The sequence below is a fragment of the Nerophis ophidion genome, linkage group LG14 (genome assembly GCF_033978795.1).
Source record: "Nerophis ophidion isolate RoL-2023_Sa linkage group LG14, RoL_Noph_v1.0, whole genome shotgun sequence".
In the NCBI taxonomy this organism is placed as follows: Eukaryota; Metazoa; Chordata; class Actinopteri; order Syngnathiformes; family Syngnathidae; genus Nerophis; species Nerophis ophidion.
This window is the reverse complement of record NC_084624.1, coordinates 49,027,063-49,050,662: the sequence shown is the minus strand read 5'-3', so window position 1 is coordinate 49,050,662 and position 23,600 is coordinate 49,027,063. Positions and strand designations below refer to the sequence as shown.

Genomic DNA, 23,600 nt, shown 5'->3' with positions numbered 1-23,600 from the left:
TGTAGTGTGAAGTCACACAATGGTAATGCAGCACTGCGTTTAGTGTGTAGTGTGAAGTCACGCAATGGTAATGCAACACAGTGTGTGTAGTGTGTAGTGTGAAGTCACACAATGGTAATGCAACACAGTGTGTGTAGTGTGTAGTGTGAAGTCACACAATGGTAATGCAACACAGTGTGTGTAGTGTGTAGTGTGAAGTCACACAATGGTAATGCAGCACTGCGTTTAGTGTGTAGTGTGAAGTCACGCAATGGTAATGCAACACAGTGTGTGTAGTGTGTAGTGTGAAGTCACACAATGGTAATGCAGCACTGCGTTTAGTGTGTAGTGTGAAGTCACGCAATGGTAATGCAACACAGTGTGTGTAGAGTGTAGTGTGAAGTCACACAATGGTAATGCAGCAGTGTGTGTAGTGTGTAGTGTGAAGTCACACAATGGTAATGCAGCAGTGTGTGTAGTGTGTAGTGTGAAGTCACACAATGGTAATGCAGCACTGTGTGTAGTGTGTAGTGTGAAGTCACACAATGGTAATGCAACACAGTGTGTGTAGTGTGTAGTGTGAAGTCACACAATGGTAATGCAGCAGTGTGTGTAGTGTGAAGTCACGCAATGGTAATGCAGCACTGTGTGTAGTGTGTAGTGTGTAGTGTGAAGTCACACAATGGTAATGCAGCAGTGTGTGTAGTGTGTAGTCCCACAATGGTAATGCAGCACAGTGTGTGTAGTGTGTAGTGTGAAGTCACACAATGGTAATGCAACACAGTGTGTGTAGTGTGTAGTGTGAAGTCACACAATGGTAATGCAGCACTGCGTTTAGTGTGTAGTGTGAAGTCACGCAATGGTAATGCAACACAGTGTGTGTAGTGTGTAGTGTGAAGTCACACAATGGTAATGCAACACAGTGTGTGTAGTGTGTAGTGTGAAGTCACACAATGGTAATGCAACACAGTGTGTGTAGTGTGTAGTGTGAAGTCACACAATGGTAATGCAGCACTGCGTTTAGTGTGTAGTGTGAAGTCACGCAATGGTAATGCAACACAGTGTGTGTAGTGTGTAGTGTGAAGTCACACAATGGTAATGCAACACTGTGTGTGTAGTGTGTAGTGTGAAGTGTGTAGTGTGTAGTGTGAAGTCACACAATGGTAATGCAGCACTGTGTGTGTAGTGTGTAGTGTGAAGTCACACAATGGTAATGCAGCACTGTGTGTAGTGTGAAGTCACACAATGGTAATGCAGCAGTGTGTGTAGTGTGTAGTGTGAAGTCACACAATGGTAATGCAGCAGTGTGTGTAGTGTGTAGTGTGAAGTCACACAATGGTAATGCAGCAGTGTGTGTAGTGTGTAGTGTGTAGTGTGAAGTCACACAATGGTAATGCAGCAGTGTGTGTAGTGTGAAGTCACACAATGGTAATGCAGTACTGTGTGTAGTGTGTAGTGTGAAGTCACACAATGGTAATGCAGCAGTGTGTGTAGTGTGTAGTGTGAAGTCCCACAATGGTAATGCAACACTGTGTGTAGTGTGTAGTGTGAAGTCCCACAATGGTAATGCAACACTGTGTGTAGTGTGTAGTGTGAAGTCACACAATGGTAATGCAACACTGTGTGTAGTGTGTAGTGTGAAGTCACACAATGGTAATGCAGCACTGCGTTTAGTGTGTTGTGTGAAGTCACACAATGGTAATGCAACACAGTGTGTGTAGTGTGTAGTGTGAAGTCACACAATGGTAATGCAACACAGTGTGTGTAGTGTGTAGTGTGAAGTCACACAATGGTAATGCAGCACTGCGTTTAGTGTGTAGTGTGAAGTCACGCAATGGTAATGCAACACAGTGTGTGTAGTGTGTAGTGTGAAGTCACACAATGGTAATGCAACACAGTGTGTGTAGTGTGTAGTGTGAAGTCACACAATGGTAATGCAACACAGTGTGTGTAGTGTGTAGTGTGAAGTCACACAATGGTAATGCAGCACTGCGTTTAGTGTGTAGTGTGAAGTCACGCAATGGTAATGCAACACAGTGTGTGTAGTGTGTAGTGTGAAGTCACACAATGGTAATGCAGCACTGCGTTTAGTGTGTAGTGTGAAGTCACGCAATGGTAATGCAACACAGTGTGTGTAGAGTGTAGTGTGAAGTCACACAATGGTAATGCAGCAGTGTGTGTAGTGTGTAGTGTGAAGTCACACAATGGTAATGCAGCAGTGTGTGTAGTGTGTAGTGTGAAGTCACACAATGGTAATGCAGCACTGTGTGTAGTGTGTAGTGTGAAGTCACACAATGGTAATGCAACACAGTGTGTGTAGTGTGTAGTGTGAAGTCACACAATGGTAATGCAGCAGTGTGTGTAGTGTGAAGTCACGCAATGGTAATGCAGCACTGTGTGTAGTGTGTAGTGTGTAGTGTGAAGTCACACAATGGTAATGCAGCAGTGTGTGTAGTGTGTAGTCCCACAATGGTAATGCAGCACAGTGTGTAGTGTGTAGTCCCACAATGGTAATGCAGCACAGTGTGTAGTGTGTAGTCCCACAATGGTAATGCAGCACAGTGTGTAGTGTGAAGTCCCACAATGGTAATGCAGCACTGTGTGTAGTGTGTAGTGTGTAGTTCCACAATGGTAATGCAGCGTGTAACATGTTGTTTCTTGCAGTGGTCATGACAGCAGACAGAGTGCTGAAGGTGAGTTGGAGAAGTCCAACTGTTGTTCAAACAAGTCTGTCAAGTGGCTCAACTGCTGTTTTTTTTTATTTATCTGCCCTTGCAGATTTGTGACTTTGGTGCATCAAAGTTCTTGTGCCACACCACCCACATGACGGTGGTGGGCACATTTCCCTGGATGGCTCCTGAGGTCATCCAGAGCCTGCCCGTCTCTGAGACGTGTGACACTTACTCCTACGGCGTGGTGAGTCCTGCACTCGCAAATGTTAGCATCATGACTTATATTTCTGCATGTTGACTCTCATGTCTACACACTTGTCAGTTGCAGGAGGGAGAAGATTTAGGCCCAACAAAAAATGGGGGCTAGTGGGGCATGTGGATGATTGTTTTATGACCGGAAGTGACCCCCACCAAAGTGGGCTGTCAGGTTCAAACACTGATGACATCTATTAAACAGACAAAGAAGCAAGGAATTAAACAGAGACAGAATTCAATTTAGCTCAATTGAGGAGAAACATCTGGGCTGTAGTCTTTGTACAGTCTTCCACCACGCTCTGACGAAAGATTGAACGCCTCCTCTTTTATTTGGACTTTCCCTGATTACATGGCAACAGTTGTTTCTAAAGGAAGGGGGGTCATAAACAGCCATTGCCTTTGGTTACAAAAAAGTTCAAAGAAACGGTACCTGGAGGGGGGTCAGGTCCTGCTGCCTCTCCGCTTTGTAGATCTTGGGTCAATACAAAATCCTCCTGTGGATTACAATACATCAAAGAAATCGACACCTTCATGTCGCTTCCCATCCTACACGGTGGAGTTTTACAAGCCTTTTGATCGGTAAGATCAAGCACAGGTTTTGTTTGCTTTCCGGGGAACTCATTGAAACACAAAGTTTTGTGTTAACTTAGATACAATTATTCTGACGGGCGTGGCCTCCATGGACCCACCTGTTGAGGGGGGTTAGCGGAAGGGGGCGTGGCTTAAAACCGGAAACAGCCTTTTAAATTTAGTATTTTTTTGCAAGCTATCCGCCGTTTTTATTGTAGTCCTTAATGATTTATGACTCCTAGAGGCTGACAAGAGTAAGACGGATAGCTTGCAAAAAACTACCAAATTAAAATGATGTATACTTCCTGTTTCCGGTTTAGGCCATGCCCACTTCCGGGGTTATTAATCAATCCCCCACTAGCCCCCCTTATCTAGTAGGTCCATGGAGGCCACACCCACTTCTTGGGGGGGTCATAAAACAATCCCCCCTTTTTTGGTGGGCATAAATCTTCTGGAGGGCAATAGTAAATTGTTACCTTGATGCCATGTGAATAAACTCTGCAACATCCTGGCACTGAGGTTTACTAAAACCTCTACAAACTAAGCAAATGTTGCCTTTATCGGAGTTTCATGAGTACTGCTACCTTGGAGGAATATGACTGAAGTGAAAGTAAAAAGTAGTCATGTGACTGCCAGGCGCCCTTTGATTGGTGAAGGGAGTCACTAGTGTTGACTTTGGCTTGGTGAAACAGAGTCATGTGACCACGCCCACTACTACTACGACACTGACAAGTACAATTCATCCAAAACATCCCCGCTCACCTTCCAATGGCCTGGGCTCCTCCTTCCAATCACATCGGTTGAAGGAGTCACATGACTGCCTGGAACCAATCACAAACAAGCATTGACGACACTCTTTGTAACTGAGCAGGTGCTGTGGGAGATGCTGACTCGAGAAGTTCCTTTCAAGGGCTTTGAAGGACTGCAGGTTGCATGGCTGGTGGTGGAGAAACAAGAGGTACACACACACACACACACACACACAGGCGAAGAACATGCGGAGTAGAGTTTGAGGAGGCTGCAGCAACAATGCGATGCTCTCATGCTTTCCACTGTGAGCTGCTAAAGCTGCTTGTGTATTTTTAGTGGCGATGTCACGTGTGTGTTCTTGTGATGGATACACAAGTAGAGCAACACAACTCTGGTGAGAGGGACAAGAAAGATAAGCAGCACCGTTCAGTGTGTTGCTGCTCTTTCACCTGACTGCAGCCATTGAACACACACATGATGAGGCCAACAAACATTGAACACACACATGATGAGGCCAACAAACATTGAACACACACATGATGAGGCCAACAAACATTGAACACACACATGATGAGGCCAACAAACATTGAACACACACATGATGAGGCCAACAAACATTGAACACACACATGATGAGGCCAACAAACGAGGCACAGAACATGATGAGGCCAACAAACATTGAACACACACATGATGAGGCCAACAAACATTGAACACACACATGATGAGGCCAACAAACATTGAACACACACATGATGAGGCCAACAAACATTGAACACACACATGATGAGGCCAACAAACATTGAACACACACATGATGAGGCCAACAAACATTGAACACACACATGATGAGGCCAACAAACATTGAACACACACATGATGAGGCCAACAAACGTTGAACACACACATGATGAGGCCAACAAACATTGAACACACACATGATGAGGCCAACAAACATTGAACACACACATGATGAGGCCAACAAACATTGAACACACACATGATGAGGCCAACAAACATTGAACACACACATGATGAGGCCAACAAACATTGAACACACACATGATGAGGCCAACAAACATTGAACACACACATGATGAGGCCAACAAACATTGAACACACACATGATGAGGCCAACAAACATTGAACACACACATGATGGGGCCAACAAACATTGAACACACACATGATGAGGCCAACAAACATTGAACACACACATGATGAGGCCAACAAACATTGAACACACACATGATGAGGCCAACAAACATTGAACACACACATGATGAGGCCAACAAACATTGAACACACACATGATGAGGCCAACAAACATTGAACACACACATGATGAGGCCAACAAACATTGAACACACACATGATGAGGCCAACAAACGTTGAACACACACATGATGAGGCCAACAAACATTGAACACACACACGATGAGGCCAACAAACATTGAACACACACATGATGAGGCCAACAAACATTGAACACACACATGATGAGGCCAACAAATGTTGAACACACACATGATGAGGCCAACAAACATTGAACACACACATGATGAGGCCAACAAACGTTGAACACACACATGATGAGGCCAACAAACGTTGAACACACACACGATGAGGCCAACAAACATTGAACACACACATGATGAGGCCAACAAACATTGAACACACACACGATGAGGCCAACAAACATTGAACACACACATGATGAGGCCAACAAACATTGAACACACACATGATGAGGCCAACAAACATTGAACACACACATGATGAGGCCAACAAACATTGAACACACACATGATGAGGCCAACAAACATTGAACACACACATGATGAGGCCAACAAACATTGAACACACACATGATGAGGCCAACAAACATTGAACACACACATGATGAGGCCAACAAACATTGAACACACACATGATGAGGCCAACAAACATTGAACACACACATGATGAGGCCAACAAACATTGAACACACACATGATGAGGCCAACAAACATTGAACACACACATGATGAGGCCAACAAACATTGAACACACACATGATGAGGCCAACAAACATTGAACACACACATGATGAGGCCAACAAACATTGAACACACACATGATGAGGCCAACAAACATTGAACACACACATGATGAGGCCAACAAACATTGAACACACACATGATGAGGCCAACAAACATTGAACACACACACGATGAGGCCAACAAACATTGAACACACACATGATGAGGCCAACAAACATTGAACACACACACGATGAGGCCAACAAACATTGAACACACACATGATGAGGCCAACAAACATTGAACACACACATGATGAGGCCAACAAACATTGAACACACACATGATGAGGCCAACAAACATTGAACACACACATGATGAGGCCAACAAACATTGAACACACACATGATGAGGCCAACAAACATTGAACACACACATGATGAGGCCAACAAACATTGAACACACACATGATGAGGCCAACAAACATTGAACACACACATGATGAGGCCAACAAACATTGAACACACACATGATGAGGCCAACAAACATTGAACACACACATTATGAGGCCAACAAACATTGAACACACACATGATGAGGCCAACAAACATTGAACACACACATGATGAGGCCAACAAACATTGAACACACACATGATGAGGCCAACAAACATTGAACACACACATGATGAGGCCAACAAACATTGAACACACACATGATGAGGCCAACAAACATTGAACACACACATGATGAGGCCAACAAACATTGAACACACACATGATGAGGCCAACAAACATTGAACACACACATGATGAGGCCAACAAACATTGAACACACACATGATGAGGCCAACAAACATTGAACACACACATGATGAGGCCAACAAACATTGAACACACACATGATGAGGCCAACAAACATTGAACACACACATGATGGGGCCAACAAACATTGAACACACACATGATGAGGCCAACAAACATTGAAAACACACATGATGGGGCCAACAAACATTGAACACACACATGATGAGGCCAACAAACATTGAACACACACATGATGGGGCCAACAAACATTGAACACACACATGATGAGGCCAACAAACATTGAACACACACATGATGGGGCCAACAAACATTGAACACACACATGATGAGGCCAACAAACATTGAACACACACATGATGAGGCCAACAAACATTGACCATACACATGATGGGGCCAACAAACATTGAACACACACATGATGAGGCCAACAAACATTGAACACACACATGATGAGGCCAACAAACATTGAACACACACATGATGAGGCCAACAAACATTGAACACACACATGATGAGGCCAACAAACATTGAACACACACATGATGAGGCCAACAAACATTGAACACACACATGATGAGGCCAACAAACATTGAACACACACATGATGAGGCCAACAAACATTGAACACACACATGATGAGGCCAACAAACATTGAACACACACATGATGAGGCCAACAAACATTGAACACACACATGATGGGGCCAACAAACATTGAACACACACATGATGAGGCCAACAAACATTGAACACACACATGATGGGGCCAACAAACATTGAACACACACATGATGGGGCCAACAAACATTGAACACACACATGATGAGGCCAACAAACGAGGCACAGAACATGATTCCCATGTAGCTGTTGGCTCATCTCCACATTCTCTCCCTAAATAACTCCCTGGCCTCTCTCCCAGTGTCCACTGCCTGGCCCAGCACCCTCCTGACCCTCTACTTGATCTTACTCTTCACACAGATATTTTGGGATGAATCCCCAGAGAAAAGAGTTTCCATGTGCTGCATGCTTTCATCTGCACTCATTCATGTGTGGCGTTACTTGTAAAGGCTGCAGAACTTCTGCATCAGCAGTAAATCACCTCACAAGAGCCTAAAATATTACAGAATATATTACAGCAGTGCTATTACACTTAATACTGCTATATTTTACATATATTCTAGACAATATATTACAGCAGTGCTATTACACTTAATACTGCTATATTTTACATATATTCTAGACAATATATTACAGCAGTGCTATTACACTTAATACTGCTATATTTTACATATATTCTAGACAATATATTACAGCAGTGCTATTACACTTAATACTGCTATATTTTACATATATTCTAGACAATATATTACAGCAGTGCTATTACACTTAATACTGCTATATTTTACATATATTCTAGACAATATATTACAGCAGTGCTATTACACTTAATACTGCTATATTTTACATATATTCTAGACAATACCGCCATACCGGTATCTTTTCATGTGCCTTTGTTACGTCCGTTTGCAGCAGGTGCGGCGTGCCACCGCCCGGCTTCGCCACATTTACCTTGGTGCATGGCCGTCGTGCCCGCACCGGAACTCCTGCAGCTGCTAACTGCTACAGCTAACAAATGGAGTTCAGCTGAAACCCTCGCTAACGTCGCTTGGCAACAGACACCACCTTTAAAGGCACAGGCGCACACTGCTCTCATACATTTCTCAGAAAGTAACACATTCATTAATACTGAATTCACATACAGCACCAACATTTTGGAACAAGGATTAAAGGATAGAAGAAATATTATATATGTATATGTATGTATGTGTATATATATATATATATATATATATATATATATATATATATATATATATATATATATATATATATATATATATATGTCTTGATTGGATTATCCAGAGAATAGTGCTCGATACCGTGGTAGAGCGCAATATGTAGGTGTGGGAAAAAATCACAAGACTACTTCATCTCTACAGATCTGTTTCATGAGGAGTTCCCTCAATCATCAGGAGATTTTAATGGAAGCATTCACATACAATGGTTTATATAGGGCACAGAGTGGGTGGGTACAAGCAGGCGTAGGGTGTGGTGATTGGCTCATGTGTTACCTAGGAGGTGTTTCCGTCTGTGGCGGCATGTTGAAATGATTTCACTGCGCTTGTTGAGGGATGATAGATCTGGATGATATATAATAAACAGTTTCTCTTTTAAGCATAGGTTGCATCTTTTATTACCACTGTTGTAAGGTGTGCTGGATGCAAGAATTTGCCATGTTATTGAATATTCAACATTGTTGTCTTTGAGGTTCCAAATGTGTTTGCTGAGTTCTCTAGAATTCCGCAAAGTCTGGTTTCTAAAGGAGGCGTTGTGATTATTCCATCTTGTTTTGAACGCTCCTTCGGTTAATCCTACTTACGTGTCGGATGTGTTAATGTCCTTGCGTGTTACCTTTGCTTGGTAAACGACTGATGTCTGTAAGCACCTTCCGTTGAGAGGGCAATCAGGTTTCTTGCGACAGTTACATTCATTATAAACGACTCTGAAACCAATAATGAATGTAATTTGTGGGTTATTGTGAAGAAGAAGCTGAAAGACACCAGGCCCAATAATGCAAATGAGCTAAAGGCCGCTATTGAAGCATCCTGGGCATCCATAACACCTCAGCAATGCCACAGGCCGATTGCCTCCATGCCACGCCGCATTGATGCAGTAATCCCTGCAAAGGGATTCCCAACCAAGTACTGAGTGCACTAATTGACATTTTCAAATGTTTAATTTTGTTTTGCTGTTATAAATCTTTTTTTTTTTTATTTGGTCTGAGGAAATATTCAAATTTTTGAGTTTTCTTAAGCTGTATGCTATAATCAGCAGTATTAAAATAACAAAAGGCTTGCAATATTTCAGTGGATGTGTAATGAATCCAGAATGTACGACATCTTCATGTTTTTAGTTGCATTACGGAAAATAAAGGACTATATCGCAATATTCTAATTTTCTGAGACAGTCTTGTATAAACACACATAAATATATATATTGTATGTATACACTGTATTGCCAAAAGTATTTGGCCACCCATCCAAATGTTGAGAACCAGGTGTCCTAATCACTTGGCCCGGTGTATCAAATCAAGCACATAGGCATGGAGACTGTTTCTAGAAACATTTGTGAAAGAATGGGCCGCTCTCAGTGATTTCCAGCGTGGAACTGTCATAGGATGCCACCTATGCAACAAATCCAGCCGTGACATTTCCTCGCTCTTAAATATTCCAAAGTCGACTATATTATAAGGAAAGTGAAGAGTTTGGGAACAACAGCAACTCAGCCAGGAAGTGGTAGGCCAGGTAAACTGACAGAGAGGTCCGCATAGTGCAAAGACTTGCTGCACAGTCACTTGCCACAGAGCTCCAAACTTCATGTCATCTTCCAATTAGCCCACGTACAGCACGCAGAGAGCTTCATGGAATGGGTTTCCATGGCCGAGCAGCTGCATCTAAGCCATACATCACCAAGTCCAATGCAAAGCGTGGGATGCAGTGGTGTAAAGCACGTCTCCACTGGACTGCAGTGGAGACGCCTTCTCTGGACTGATGAATCACGCTTTTCCATCTGGCAACCTGATGGACCAGTCTGGGTTTGGAGGTTGCCAGGAGAATGCTACATTTCGGACTGCATTGTGCGCAGTGTGAAAACTGGTGGAGAAGGAATTATGGTGTGGGGTTGCTGAATGCTCCAGGATACCAAAACATTTTGGACAATTCCATGCTCCCAACCTGGTGGGAACAGTTTGGAGCAGGCCCCTTCCTCTTCCAACATGACTGTGTGCCAGTGCACAAAGCAAGGTCCATAAAGACATGGATGACAGAGTCTGGTGTGGATGAACTTGACTGGCCTGCACAAAGTCCTGACCTGAACCCGATAAAACACCTTTGGGATGAATTAGAACGGAGACTGAGAGACAGGCCTTCTCCACCAACATCAGTGTGTGACCTCACCAATGTGCTTTTTGAAGAATGGTGGAAAATTGCTATGAACACTCCGCCACCTTGTGGACAGCCTTCCCAGAAGAGTTGAAGCTGTAGTTGTTACAAAAGGTGGACCCACATCATATTGAACCCTAGGGGTTAGCAATGGGATGGCACTTCTACTTCATATGTGAGCATTCTTGCCAACCTTGAGACCTCCGATTTCGGGAGGTGGGGGTGGGGGTGTGTGGTCGGGGGTGGGGCGGAGGCGTGGTTGGGCCGGGGGGCATGGTTAAGAGGGGAAGAGTATAATTCACCAACTCGATTATTTCATAAATATATATGTATGTATGAAATACTTGACTTACAGTGAAGTCTAGCTATATATATTTATTTTCTTAAATATCTAATTAAAAGAAATAGTTGAATTTCCGACGGCACCTATCTAATACACAGTAATAAAAACACAGTTGTTCTACTAACTGTACCGTGCTTGCTGGTTACTAAAAAAACAAAAACAACAACACTTATCTTTCACTATTTGAGTAACCTTTGTTCTGCCATCTGCCTTCACGGATTTGTTGTAGACATCCGCAAATGAGAAGGGGATGTTGCTTCCAGCTATCAACCTAGCCATCTTTGTCTCAGCATAAGTTACACCATCGGGTCTCCATTTTGCGAGGTGGCCCATAATACTGGGTTGTGAAGGATGCTGCGCTGCGGACGCTTTGGGCTTCGCTGGCCGTTCATGACTGAGTATATCCATTCGGCCACCGTGTTCATTGGAGAAGTCTGCTCTAGAAAATTTACAGGCAACATACCCCTTCTCCTTCCAACTCTCCTGGATAAACTGAAATTCTTGTTTCCATTCGTTTTGGAACTTGCAAGCGTATTTCTTCATTTTGCTCGTCGACGGTGTAATATATTGGGTTGGAGTCCATAACCAGGCCACGTGATGAAGTTACGTCTCTTTACTGTGGGCTTCAGAACAGACTCCCTAATGCATGTTCCTTGACTGCACTTAAATGTAGAATATATTTATATTATTCATGTATTATATATATTTTATTATTTATTATTATCATTGTTTATTGTGAGCGAGCTGTGGTGCTGAAATTCCCCCAGGGATCAATAAAGTAAATTTTATTCTATGTACAGTAGATGGCAATATTGTCCTGTTTAAGAGGGTCACAACATTGCTGAGTCAGGTCCATGAAGCTGGAGGGGGCGTGGCCTCCAGCTCCGCCTGAATTTCAGGAGAAAATTTGTCCCGGGAGGTTTTCAGGAGAGGTGCTGAATTTCGGGAGTCTCCCGGAAAATCCAGGAGGGTTGGCAAGTGTGTATGTGAGTCAAGGCCGGTGGCCAAATACTTTTGGCAATATAGTGTATATATGAATAGTATTCATATTGAATTTGTTGGCATTTTTTGTAAAAAAACAACAACACACAAACAAAAAAAGTATATATGTTGTAAATATGTTTTCCAAGAGTCATCATGCTCCACCACCAGGGGAAGTATTGGTCACAGAGGAAGTCATGCATTCATTCCATCATGTGAGAAACACACCTGCCATACAAGCTGTACTCGGACTACTCTAAATCACATCCACCTTTTATGTCCCCTGAGAAGATGCAATCAAATGAAAATGCAGAACCAGAACTTTGTAACAGCAACCTTGTGATGGTGTTGTCTGCAGAGGCTGACCATCCCCACCAGCTGTCCAGCAAGTTTTGCAGAGCTGATGAGGAAGTGTTGGCAAGCCGAGCCAAAGGTAAACTGATTTATTGAAACCTATCAGAACATCCATAAAAAAAGATGTTTATTTTAAATGTTTTTGTTCTCAGGAACGTCCACAGTTTAAACAGGTGCTGGTAACCTTGGAGACCATGGCTAACGACAGTAGGCTACCTGAGCAGTGCAACTCCTTTCTACATAACAAGGACCAGTGGAGGTAAACACACATTTTATATTCATACATATATAAATACACACACAAATTATATATGTATATATATTGAAATTGGATGGATATATATATACAGTGGGGCAAAAAAGTATTTAGTCAGCCAGCGATTGTGCAAGTTCTCCCACTTCAAATGATGACAGAGGTGTGTAATTTTCATCATAGGTACACTTCAACTGGGAGAGACAGAATGTGGGGAAAAAATCCAGGAATTCATATTGTAGGAATTTTAAATAATTTATTTGTCAATTATGGTGGAAAATAAGTATTTGGTCAACCATTCAAAGCTCTCACTGATGGAAGGAGGTTTTGGCTCCAAATCTCAGGATACATGGCCCCATTCATTCTTTCCTTAACACGGATCAATCGTCCTGTCCCCTTAGCAGAAAAACAGCCCCAAAGCAGGATGTTTCCACCCCCATGCTTCACAGTAGGTATGGTGTTCTTGGGATGCAACTCAGTATTCTTCTTCCTCCAAACACGACAAGTTGAGTTTATACCAAAAAGTTATATTTTGGTTTCATCTGACCACATGGCATTCTCCCAATCCTCTGCTGTATCATCCATGAATACTTTTTTGCCCCACTTTATATATAATATATATGTATGTATATATATATATATATATGTATATATATATATATATATATTTACGTATAAATAATTATGTACATATATATTATTTACATAATTATTATTTACATATATGTAAATAATTTAAATATATAGTATTCATATATATATTATTTACATATGTGTGTGTGTATATGTATGTGTGTATATATATTTATGTTTGTGTATATATATGTGTGTGTATATGTATATTTGTGTGCGTGTATATACGTGTATATATATACACACACACACATATATATATATATATATATATATATACACACACACACAATAAATATATATATATATATATATATACATATATATATATATATATATATATATATATGTATATATATATGTATATATATATATATATATATATAATTGCCTGTTGGGAAAATATGGACCAATCTGAGGATCCTTGGTAACTATGAAATGTACAGTTAATACAGTTAATACAGACATAGTGACAATTTTACCTTGGTAGGGATTAATGATAGTTCCATTGTTTCCTGTGGCAATTTTTGTTTGTGGGTGCCATTGTTTGATCTCACAGTAGAGACTTTCCAGGAGACAAAAGTAGAAGTTCTACCTCTTGCAAGGCTCACACAGTCTATGAGGCCTGCAAAGCTCAGGAGGGCTGACTCTGTCCTCTGCTTCAGTCTATATTAAGACCTGGGCTAAGTGTCCACACCAGATTCCTCTGCTCCCCCCGTGGTCCTGGCTCCGCTAGAGGGAGGAAGACGAGGGGCACAAAGGGAGGAAGACAAGGGCACAAAGGTAGGAAGACAAGGGGCATGAAGGAAGGGCGAAAGACAAGGGGCATGAAGGAAGGAAGACAAGGGGAAAGGAGGGAGGAAGACAAGGGGCATGAAGGGAGGAAGACAAGGGGAAAGGAGGGAGGAAGACAAGGGGAAAGGAGGGAAGAAGACAAGGGGCATGAAGGAAGGGCGAAAGACAAGGGGCATGAAGGAAGGAAGACAAGGGGAAAGGAGGGAGGAAGACAAGGGGAAAGGAGGGAGGAAGACAAGGGGCATGAAGGGAGGAAGACAAGGGGAAAGGAGGGAGGAAGACAAGGGGAAAGGAGGGAAGAAGACAAGGGGCATGAAGGAAGGGCGAAAGACAAGGGGCATGAAGGAAGGAAGACAAGGGGAAAGGAGGGAGGAAGACAAGGGGAAAGGAGGGAGGAAGACAAGGGGCATGAAGGAAGGAAGACAAGGGGAAAGGAGGGAGGAAGACAAGGGGAAAGGAGGGAGGAAGACAAGGGGCATGAAGGGAGGAAGACAAGGGGAAAGGAGGGAGGAAGACAAGGGGAAAGGAGGGAGAAAGACAAGGGGCATGAAGGAAGGAAGGCAAGGGGAAAGGAGGGAGGAAGACAAGGGGAAAGGAGGGAGGAAGACAAGGGGCATGAAGGGAGGAAGACAAGGGGAAAGGAGGGAGGAAGACAAGGGGCATGAAGGAAGGGCGAAAGACAAGGGGCATGAAGGAAGGAAGACAAGGGGAAAGGAGGGAGGAAGACAAGGGGAAAGGAGGGAGGAAGACAAGGGGCATGAAGGAAGGAAGACAAGGGGAAAGGAGGGAGGAAGACAAGGGGAAAGGAGGGAGGAAGACAAGGGGCATGAAGGGAGGAAGACAAGGGGAAAGGAGGGAGGAAGACAAGGGGAAAGGAGGGAGAAAGACAAGGGGCATGAAGGGAGGAAGACAAGGGGCATGAAGGAAGGAAGACAAGGGGAAAGGAGGGAGGAAGACAAGGGGGAAGGAGGGAGGAAGACAAGGGGCATGAAGGGAGGAAGACAAGGGGAAAGGAGGGAGGAAGACAATGGGAAAGGAGGGAGGAAGACAAGGGGAAAGGAGGGAGGAAGACAAGAGGAAAGGAGGGAAGAAGACAAGGGGAAAGGAGGGAGGAAGACAAGGGGAAAGGAGGGAGGAAGACAAGGGGCATGAAGGGAGGAAGACAAGGGGAAAGGAGGGAGGAAGACAATGGGAAAGGAGGGAGGAAGACAAGAGGAAAGGAGGTAGGAAGACAAGGGGAAGAGAGGGAGGAAGACAAGGGGCATGAAGGGAGGAAGACAAGGGGCATGAAGGAAGGAAGTCAAGGGGCATGAAGGGAGGAAGACAAGAGGAAAGGAGGGAGGAAGACAAGGGGAAAGGAGGGAGGAAGACAAGGGGCATGAAGGGAGGAAGACAAGGGGAAAGGAGGGAGGAAGACAATGGGTAAGGAGGGAGGAAGACAAGGGGAAAGGAGGGAGGAAGACAAGGGGCATGAAGGGAGGAAGACAAGGGGAAAGGAGGGAGGAAGACAATGGGTAAGGAGGGAGGAAGACAAGGGGAAAGGAGGGAGGAAGACAAGGGGCATGAAGGGAGGAAGACAAGGGGAAAGGAGGGAGGAAGACAATGGGTAAGGAGGGAGGAAGACAAGGGGAAAAGAGGGAAGAAGACAAGGGGCATGAAGGAAGGAAGTCAAGGGGCATGAAGGGAGGAAGACAAGAGGAAAGGAGGGAGGAAGACAAGGGGAAAGGAGGGAAACAAGAGAGTGATGATAGGAGAAAAAAGCTTGTGAGAAGACATAGTGGACATATGAGAGATGAAATGAGATGTAAAGATAGTTAGCATGTGGTGAATGAATGAATGAATGAATGCAAAAAGACAGTTCTGAAACACAGGATTGTATCAGTGTCGCTTCTAGTGACCTCTTGTGGTGTTTGATGGTGTTGCAGCTAGGAAGTGCACACTATGGAAAAGTACATTTGGGCAATTGAGTCACTAAGTCTTCCTGGGGTGGGTTCCAGCCTTTTTGTGTGCATTAATATTCATGTTGAACTTATAAATCCATTTTAAAACATCACCTTTTTTGCTTTAGAAAGTCTAACTAGCACATCAGGGACCCACTCCTTATTTTGTGTCCAACTTAAGTCCACATTATTACCATTTAACTATATAGTTATTTGAAGTTAGTTTTTTTAACTGTGGTATGTCACATATTGTACATTATTGTACTGTACTGGAGACACCAATCTGCAGCTAAATAGATACGTTGTGGTGAAGGTATAATACTTTGTTAAGAGCCCCCTTTAAAACAATAGGATTCATTTAACTTGGGCTTGCAGATTCAAGGAGTTCACACAGGTGAAGTTAGACATTAGTCATGTCCATCACACACTTTTGTTGACACAGGTGAAGTTAGACATTAGTCATGTCCATCACACACTTTTGTTGACACAGGTGAAGTTAGACATGAGTCATGTCCATCACACACTTTTGTTAACACAGGTGAAGTTAGACATGAGTCATGTCCATCACACACTTTTAACACAGGTGAAGTTAGACATGAGTCATGTCCATCACACACTTTTGTTGACACAGGTGAAGTTAGACATGAGTCATGTCCATCACACACTTTTGTTGACACAGGTGAAGTTAGACATGAGTCATGTCCATCACACACTTTTGTTAACACAGGTGAAGTTAGACATGAGTCATGTCCATCACACACTTTTAACACAGGTGAAGTTAGACATGAGTCATGTCCATCACACACTTTTAACACAGGTGAAGTTAGACATGAGTCATGTCCATCACACACTTTTGTTGACACAGGTGAAGTTAGACATGAGTCATGTCCATCACACACTTTTGTTGACACAGGTGAAGTTAGACATGAGTCATGTCCATCACACACTTTTGTTGACACAGGTGAAGTTAGACATGAGTCATGTCCATCACACACTTTTGTTGACACAGGTGAAGTTAGACATGAGTCATGTCCATCACACACTTTTAACACAGGTGAAGTTAGACATGAGTCATGTCCATCACACACTTTTAACACAGGTGAAGTTAGACATGAGTCATGTCCATCACACACTTTTGTTGACACAGGTGAAGTTAGACATGAGTCATGTCCATCACACACTTTTTTTGACATAGGTGAAGTTAGACATGAGTCATGTCCATCACACACTTTTAACACAGGTGAAGTTAGACATGAGTCATGTCCATCACACACTTTTAACACAGGTGAAGTTAGACATGAGTCATGTCCATCACACACTTTTAACACAGGTGAAGTTAGACATGAGTCATGTCCATCACACACTTTTGTTGACACAGGTGAAGTTAGACATGAGTCATGTCCATCACACACTTTTGTTGACACAGGTGAAGTTAGACATGAGTCATGTCCATCACACACTTTTGTTGACACAGGTGAAGTTAGACATGAGTCATGTCCATCACACACTTTTGTTAACACAGGTGAAGTTAGACATGAGTCATGTCCATCACACACTTTTAACACAGGTGAAGTTAGACATGAGTCATGTCCATCACACACTTTTAACACAGGTGAAGTTAGACATGAGTCATGTCCATCACACACTTTTGTTGACACAGGTGAAGTTAGACATGAGTCATGTCCATCACACACTTTTGTTGACACAGGTGAAGTTAGACATGAGTCATGTCCATCACACACTTTTGTTGACACAGGTGAAGTTAGACATGAGTCATGTCCATCACACACTTTTGTTGACACAGGTGAAGTTAGACATGAGTCATGTCCATCACACACTTTTGTTGACACAGGTGAAGTTAGACATGAGTCATGTCCATCACACACTTTTGTTGACACAGGTGAAGTTAGACATGAGTCATGTCCATCACACACTTTTGTTGACACAGGTGAAGTTAGACATGAGTCATGTCCATCACACACTTTTGTTAACACAGGTGAAGTTAGACATGAGTCATGTCCATCACACACTTTTAACACAGGTGAAGTTGGACATGAGTCATGTCCATCACACACTTTTGTTGACACAGGTGAAGTTGGACATGAGTCATGTCCATCACACACTTTTGTTGACACAGGTGAAGTTAGACATGAGTCATGTCCATCACACACTTTTAACACAGGTGAAGTTGGACATGAGTCATGTCCATCACACACTTTTGTTGACACAGGTGAAGTTAGACATGAGTCATGTCCATCACACACTTTTGTTGACACAGGTGAAGTTGGACATGAGTCATGTCCATCACACACTTTTGTTGACACAGGTGAAGTTGGACATGAGTCATGTCCATCACACACTTTTGTTGACACAGGTGAAGTTGGACATGAGTCATGTCCATCACACACTTTTGTTAACACAGGTGAAGTTAGACATGAGTCATGTCCATCACACACTTTTGTTAACACAGGTGAAGTTAGACATGAGTCATGTCCATCACACACTTTTAACACAGGTGAAGTTGGACATGAGTCATGTCCATCACACACTTTTGTTGACACAGGTGAAGTTAGACATGAGTCATGTCCATCACACACTTTTGTTGACACAGGTGAAGTTGGACATGAGTCATGTCCATCACACACTTTTGTTGACACAGGTGAAGTTAGACATGAGTCATGTCCATCACACACTTTTGTTGACACAGGTGAAGTTAGACATGAGTCATGTCCATCACACACTTTTGTTGACACAGGTGAAGTTGGACATGAGTCATGTCCATCACACACTTTTGTTGACACAGGTGAAGTTAGACATGAGTCATGTCCATCACACACTTTTGTTGACACAGGTGAAGTTAGACATGAGTCATGTCCATCACACACTTTTGTTGACACAGGTGAAGTTAGACATGAGTCATGTCCATCACACACTTTTGTTGACACAGGTGAAGTTAGACATGAGTCATGTCCATCACACACTTTTGTTGACACAGGTGAAGTTAGACATGAGTCATGTCCATCACACACTTTTAACACAGGTGAAGTTAGACATGAGTCATGTCCATCACACACTTTTAACACAGGTGAAGTTAGACATGAGTCATGTCCATCACACACTTTTGTTGACACAGGTGAAGTTAGACATGAGTCATGTCCATCACACACTTTTAACACAGGTGAAGTTAGACATGAGTCATGTCCATCACACACTTTTAACACAGGTGAAGTTAGACATGAGTCATGTCCATCACACACTTTTGTTGACACAGGTGAAGTTAGACATGAGTCATGTCCATCACACACTTTTGTTGACACAGGTGAAGTTAGACATGAGTCATGTCCATCACACACTTTTGTTGACACAGGTGAAGTTAGACATGAGTCATGTCCATCACACACTTTTAACACAGGTGAAGTTAGACATGAGTCATGTCCATCACACACTTTTAACACAGGTGAAGTTAGACATGAGTCATGTCCATCACACACTTTTGTTGACACAGGTGAAGTTAGACATGAGTCATGTCCATCACACACTTTTGTTGACACAGGTGAAGTTAGACATGAGTCATGTCCATCACACACTTTTGTTGACACAGGTGAAGTTAGACATGAGTCATGTCCATCACACACTTTTGTTAACACAGGTGAAGTTAGACATGAGTCATGTCCATCACACACTTTTAACACAGGTGAAGTTAGACATGAGTCATGTCCATCACACACTTTTAACACAGGTGAAGTTAGACATGAGTCATGTCCATCACACACTTTTGTTGACACAGGTGAAGTTAGACATGAGTCATGTCCATCACACACTTTTGTTGACACAGGTGAAGTTAGACATGAGTCATGTCCATCACACACTTTTGTTGACACAGGTGAAGTTAGACATGAGTCATGTCCATCACACACTTTTGTTGACACAGGTGAAGTTAGACATGAGTCATGTCCATCACACACTTTTGTTGACACAGGTGAAGTTAGACATGAGTCATGTCCATCACACACTTTTGTTGACACAGGTGAAGTTAGACATGAGTCATGTCCATCACACACTTTTGTTGACACAGGTGAAGTTAGACATGAGTCATGTCCATCACACACTTTTGTTAACACAGGTGAAGTTAGACATGAGTCATGTCCATCACACACTTTTAACACAGGTGAAGTTGGACATGAGTCATGTCCATCACACACTTTTGTTGACACAGGTGAAGTTGGACATGAGTCATGTCCATCACACACTTTTGTTGACACAGGTGAAGTTAGACATGAGTCATGTCCATCACACACTTTTAACACAGGTGAAGCTGGACATGAGTCATGTCCATCACACACTTTTGTTGACACAGGTGAAGTTAGACATGAGTCATGTCCATCACACACTTTTGTTGACACAGGTGAAGTTGGACATGAGTCATGTCCATCACACACTTTTGTTGACACAGGTGAAGTTGGACATGAGTCATGTCCATCACACACTTTTGTTGACACAGGTGAAGTTGGACATGAGTCATGTCCATCACACACTTTTGTTAACACAGGTGAAGTTAGACATGAGTCATGTCCATCACACACTTTTGTTAACACAGGTGAAGTTAGACATGAGTCATGTCCATCACACACTTTTAACACAGGTGAAGTTGGACATGAGTCATGTCCATCACACACTTTTGTTGACACAGGTGAAGTTAGACATGAGTCATGTCCATCACACACTTTTGTTGACACAGGTGAAGTTGGACATGAGTCATGTCCATCACACACTTTTGTTGACACAGGTGAAGTTGGACATGAGTCATGTCCATCACACACTTTTGTTGACACAGGTGAAGTTGGACATGAGTCATGTCCATCACACACTTTTGTTGACACAGGTGAAGTTGGACATGAGTCATGTCCATCACACACTTTTGTTGACACAGGTGAAGTTAGACATGAGTCATGTCCATCACACACTTTTGTTGACACAGGTGAAGTTGGACATGAGTCATGTCCATCACACACTTTTGTTGACACAGGTGAAGTTAGACATGAGTCATGTCCATCACACACTTTTGTTGACACAGGTGAAGTTGGACATGAGTCATGTCCATCACACACTTTTGTTGACACAGGTGAAGTTGGACATGAGTCATGTCCATCACACACTTTTGTTGACACAGGTGAAGTTGGACATGAGTCATGTCCATCACACACTTTTGTTAACACAGGTGAAGTTAGACATGAGTCATGTCCATCACACACTTTTGTTAACACAGGTGAAGTTAGACATGAGTCATGTCCATCACACACTTTTAACACAGGTGAAGTTGGACATGAGTCATGTCCATCACACACTTTTGTTGACACAGGTGAAGTTAGACATGAGTCATGTCCATCACACACTTTTGTTGACACAGGTGAAGTTGGACATGAGTCATGTCCATCACACACTTTTGTTGACACAGGTGAAGTTAGACATGAGTCATGTCCATCACACACCTTTGTTGACACAGGTGAAGTTAGACATGAGTCATGTCCATCACACACTTTTGTTGACACAGGTGAAGTTGGACATGAGTCATGTCCATCACACACTTTTGTTGACACAGGTGAAGTTAGACATGAGTCATGTCCATCACACACTTTTGTTGACACAGGTGAAGTTAGACATGAGTCATGTCCATCACACACTTTTGTTGACACAGGTGAAGTTAGACATGAGTCATGTCCATCACACACTTTTGTTGACACAGGTGAAGTTAGACATGAGTCATGTCCATCACACACTTTTGTTGACACAGGTGAAGTTAGACATGAGTCATGTCCATCACACACTTTTAACACAGGTGAAGTTAGACATGAGTCATGTCCATCACACACTTTTAACACAGGTGAAGTTAGACATGAGTCATGTCCATCACACACTTTTGTTGACACAGGTGAAGTTAGACATGAGTCATGTCCATCACACACTTTTGTTGACACAGGTGAAGTTAGACATGAGTCATGTCCATCACACACTTTTAACACAGGTGAAGTTAGACATGAGTCATGTCCATCACACACTTTTAACACAGGTGAAGTTAGACATGAGTCATGTCCATCACACACTTTTAACACAGGTGAAGTTAGACATGAGTCATGTCCATCACACACTTTTAACACAGGTGAAGTTAGACATGAGTCATGTCCATCACACACTTTTGTTGACACAGGTGAAGTTAGACATGAGTCATGTCCATCACACACTTTTGTTGACACAGGTGAAGTTAGACATGAGTCATGTCCATCACACACTTTTGTTGACACAGGTGAAGTTAGACATGAGTCATGTCCATCACACACTTTTGTTAACACAGGTGAAGTTAGACATGAGTCATGTCCATCACACACTTTTAACACAGGTGAAGTTAGACATGAGTCATGTCCATCACACACTTTTAACACAGGTGAAGTTAGACATGAGTCATGTCCATCACACACTTTTGTTGACACAGGTGAAGTTAGACATGAGTCATGTCCATCACACACTTTTGTTGACACAGGTGAAGTTAGACATGAGTCATGTCCATCACACACTTTTGTTGACACAGGTGAAGTTAGACATGAGTCATGTCCATCACACACTTTTGTTGACACAGGTGAAGTTAGACATGAGTCATGTCCATCACACACTTTTGTTGACACAGGTGAAGTTAGACATGAGTCATGTCCATCACACACTTTTGTTGACACAGGTGAAGTTAGACATGAGTCATGTCCATCACACACTTTTGTTTACACAGGTGAAGTTAGACATGAGTCATGTCCATCACACACTTTTGTTAACACAGGTGAAGTTAGACATGAGTCATGTCCATCACACACTTTTAACACAGGTGAAGTTGGACATGAGTCATGTCCATCACACACTTTTGTTGACACAGGTGAAGTTGGACATGAGTCATGTCCATCACACACTTTTGTTGACACAGGTGAAGTTAGACATGAGTCATGTCCATCACACACTTTTAACACAGGTGAAGTTGGACATGAGTCATGTCCATCACACACTTTTGTTGACACAGGTGAAGTTAGACATGAGTCATGTCCATCACACACTTTTGTTGACACAGGTGAAGTTGGACATGAGTCATGTCCATCACACACTTTTGTTGACACAGGTGAAGTTGGACATGAGTCACGTCCATCACACACTTTTGTTGACACAGGTGAAGTTGGACATGAGTCATGTCCA

At 42.7% G+C, this 23,600-nt stretch overlaps 1 protein-coding gene across 3 annotated transcripts in view; it reads left to right on the top strand.

Annotated features, from left to right (window-relative positions):
* LOC133568785 (mitogen-activated protein kinase kinase kinase 20-like) overlaps positions 1 to 23,600 on the top strand; it is a 55,534-nt gene that overhangs the window by 21,086 nt on the left and 10,848 nt on the right. For all 3 annotated transcript variants that reach the window (XR_009809677.1, XM_061920919.1, XM_061920918.1), the window contains exons 5-9: positions 2,644 to 2,672; positions 2,758 to 2,895; positions 4,348 to 4,434; positions 12,757 to 12,831; positions 12,905 to 13,011. Coding sequence is in view for 2 of the 3 variants with exons in the window: in XM_061920919.1 (XP_061776903.1) it covers positions 2,644 to 2,672; positions 2,758 to 2,895; positions 4,348 to 4,434; positions 12,757 to 12,831; positions 12,905 to 13,011 (436 nt within the window). In the remaining variant the exon portion in view is untranslated. The remainder of the gene's footprint in view (positions 1 to 2,643; positions 2,673 to 2,757; positions 2,896 to 4,347; positions 4,435 to 12,756; positions 12,832 to 12,904; positions 13,012 to 23,600) is intronic.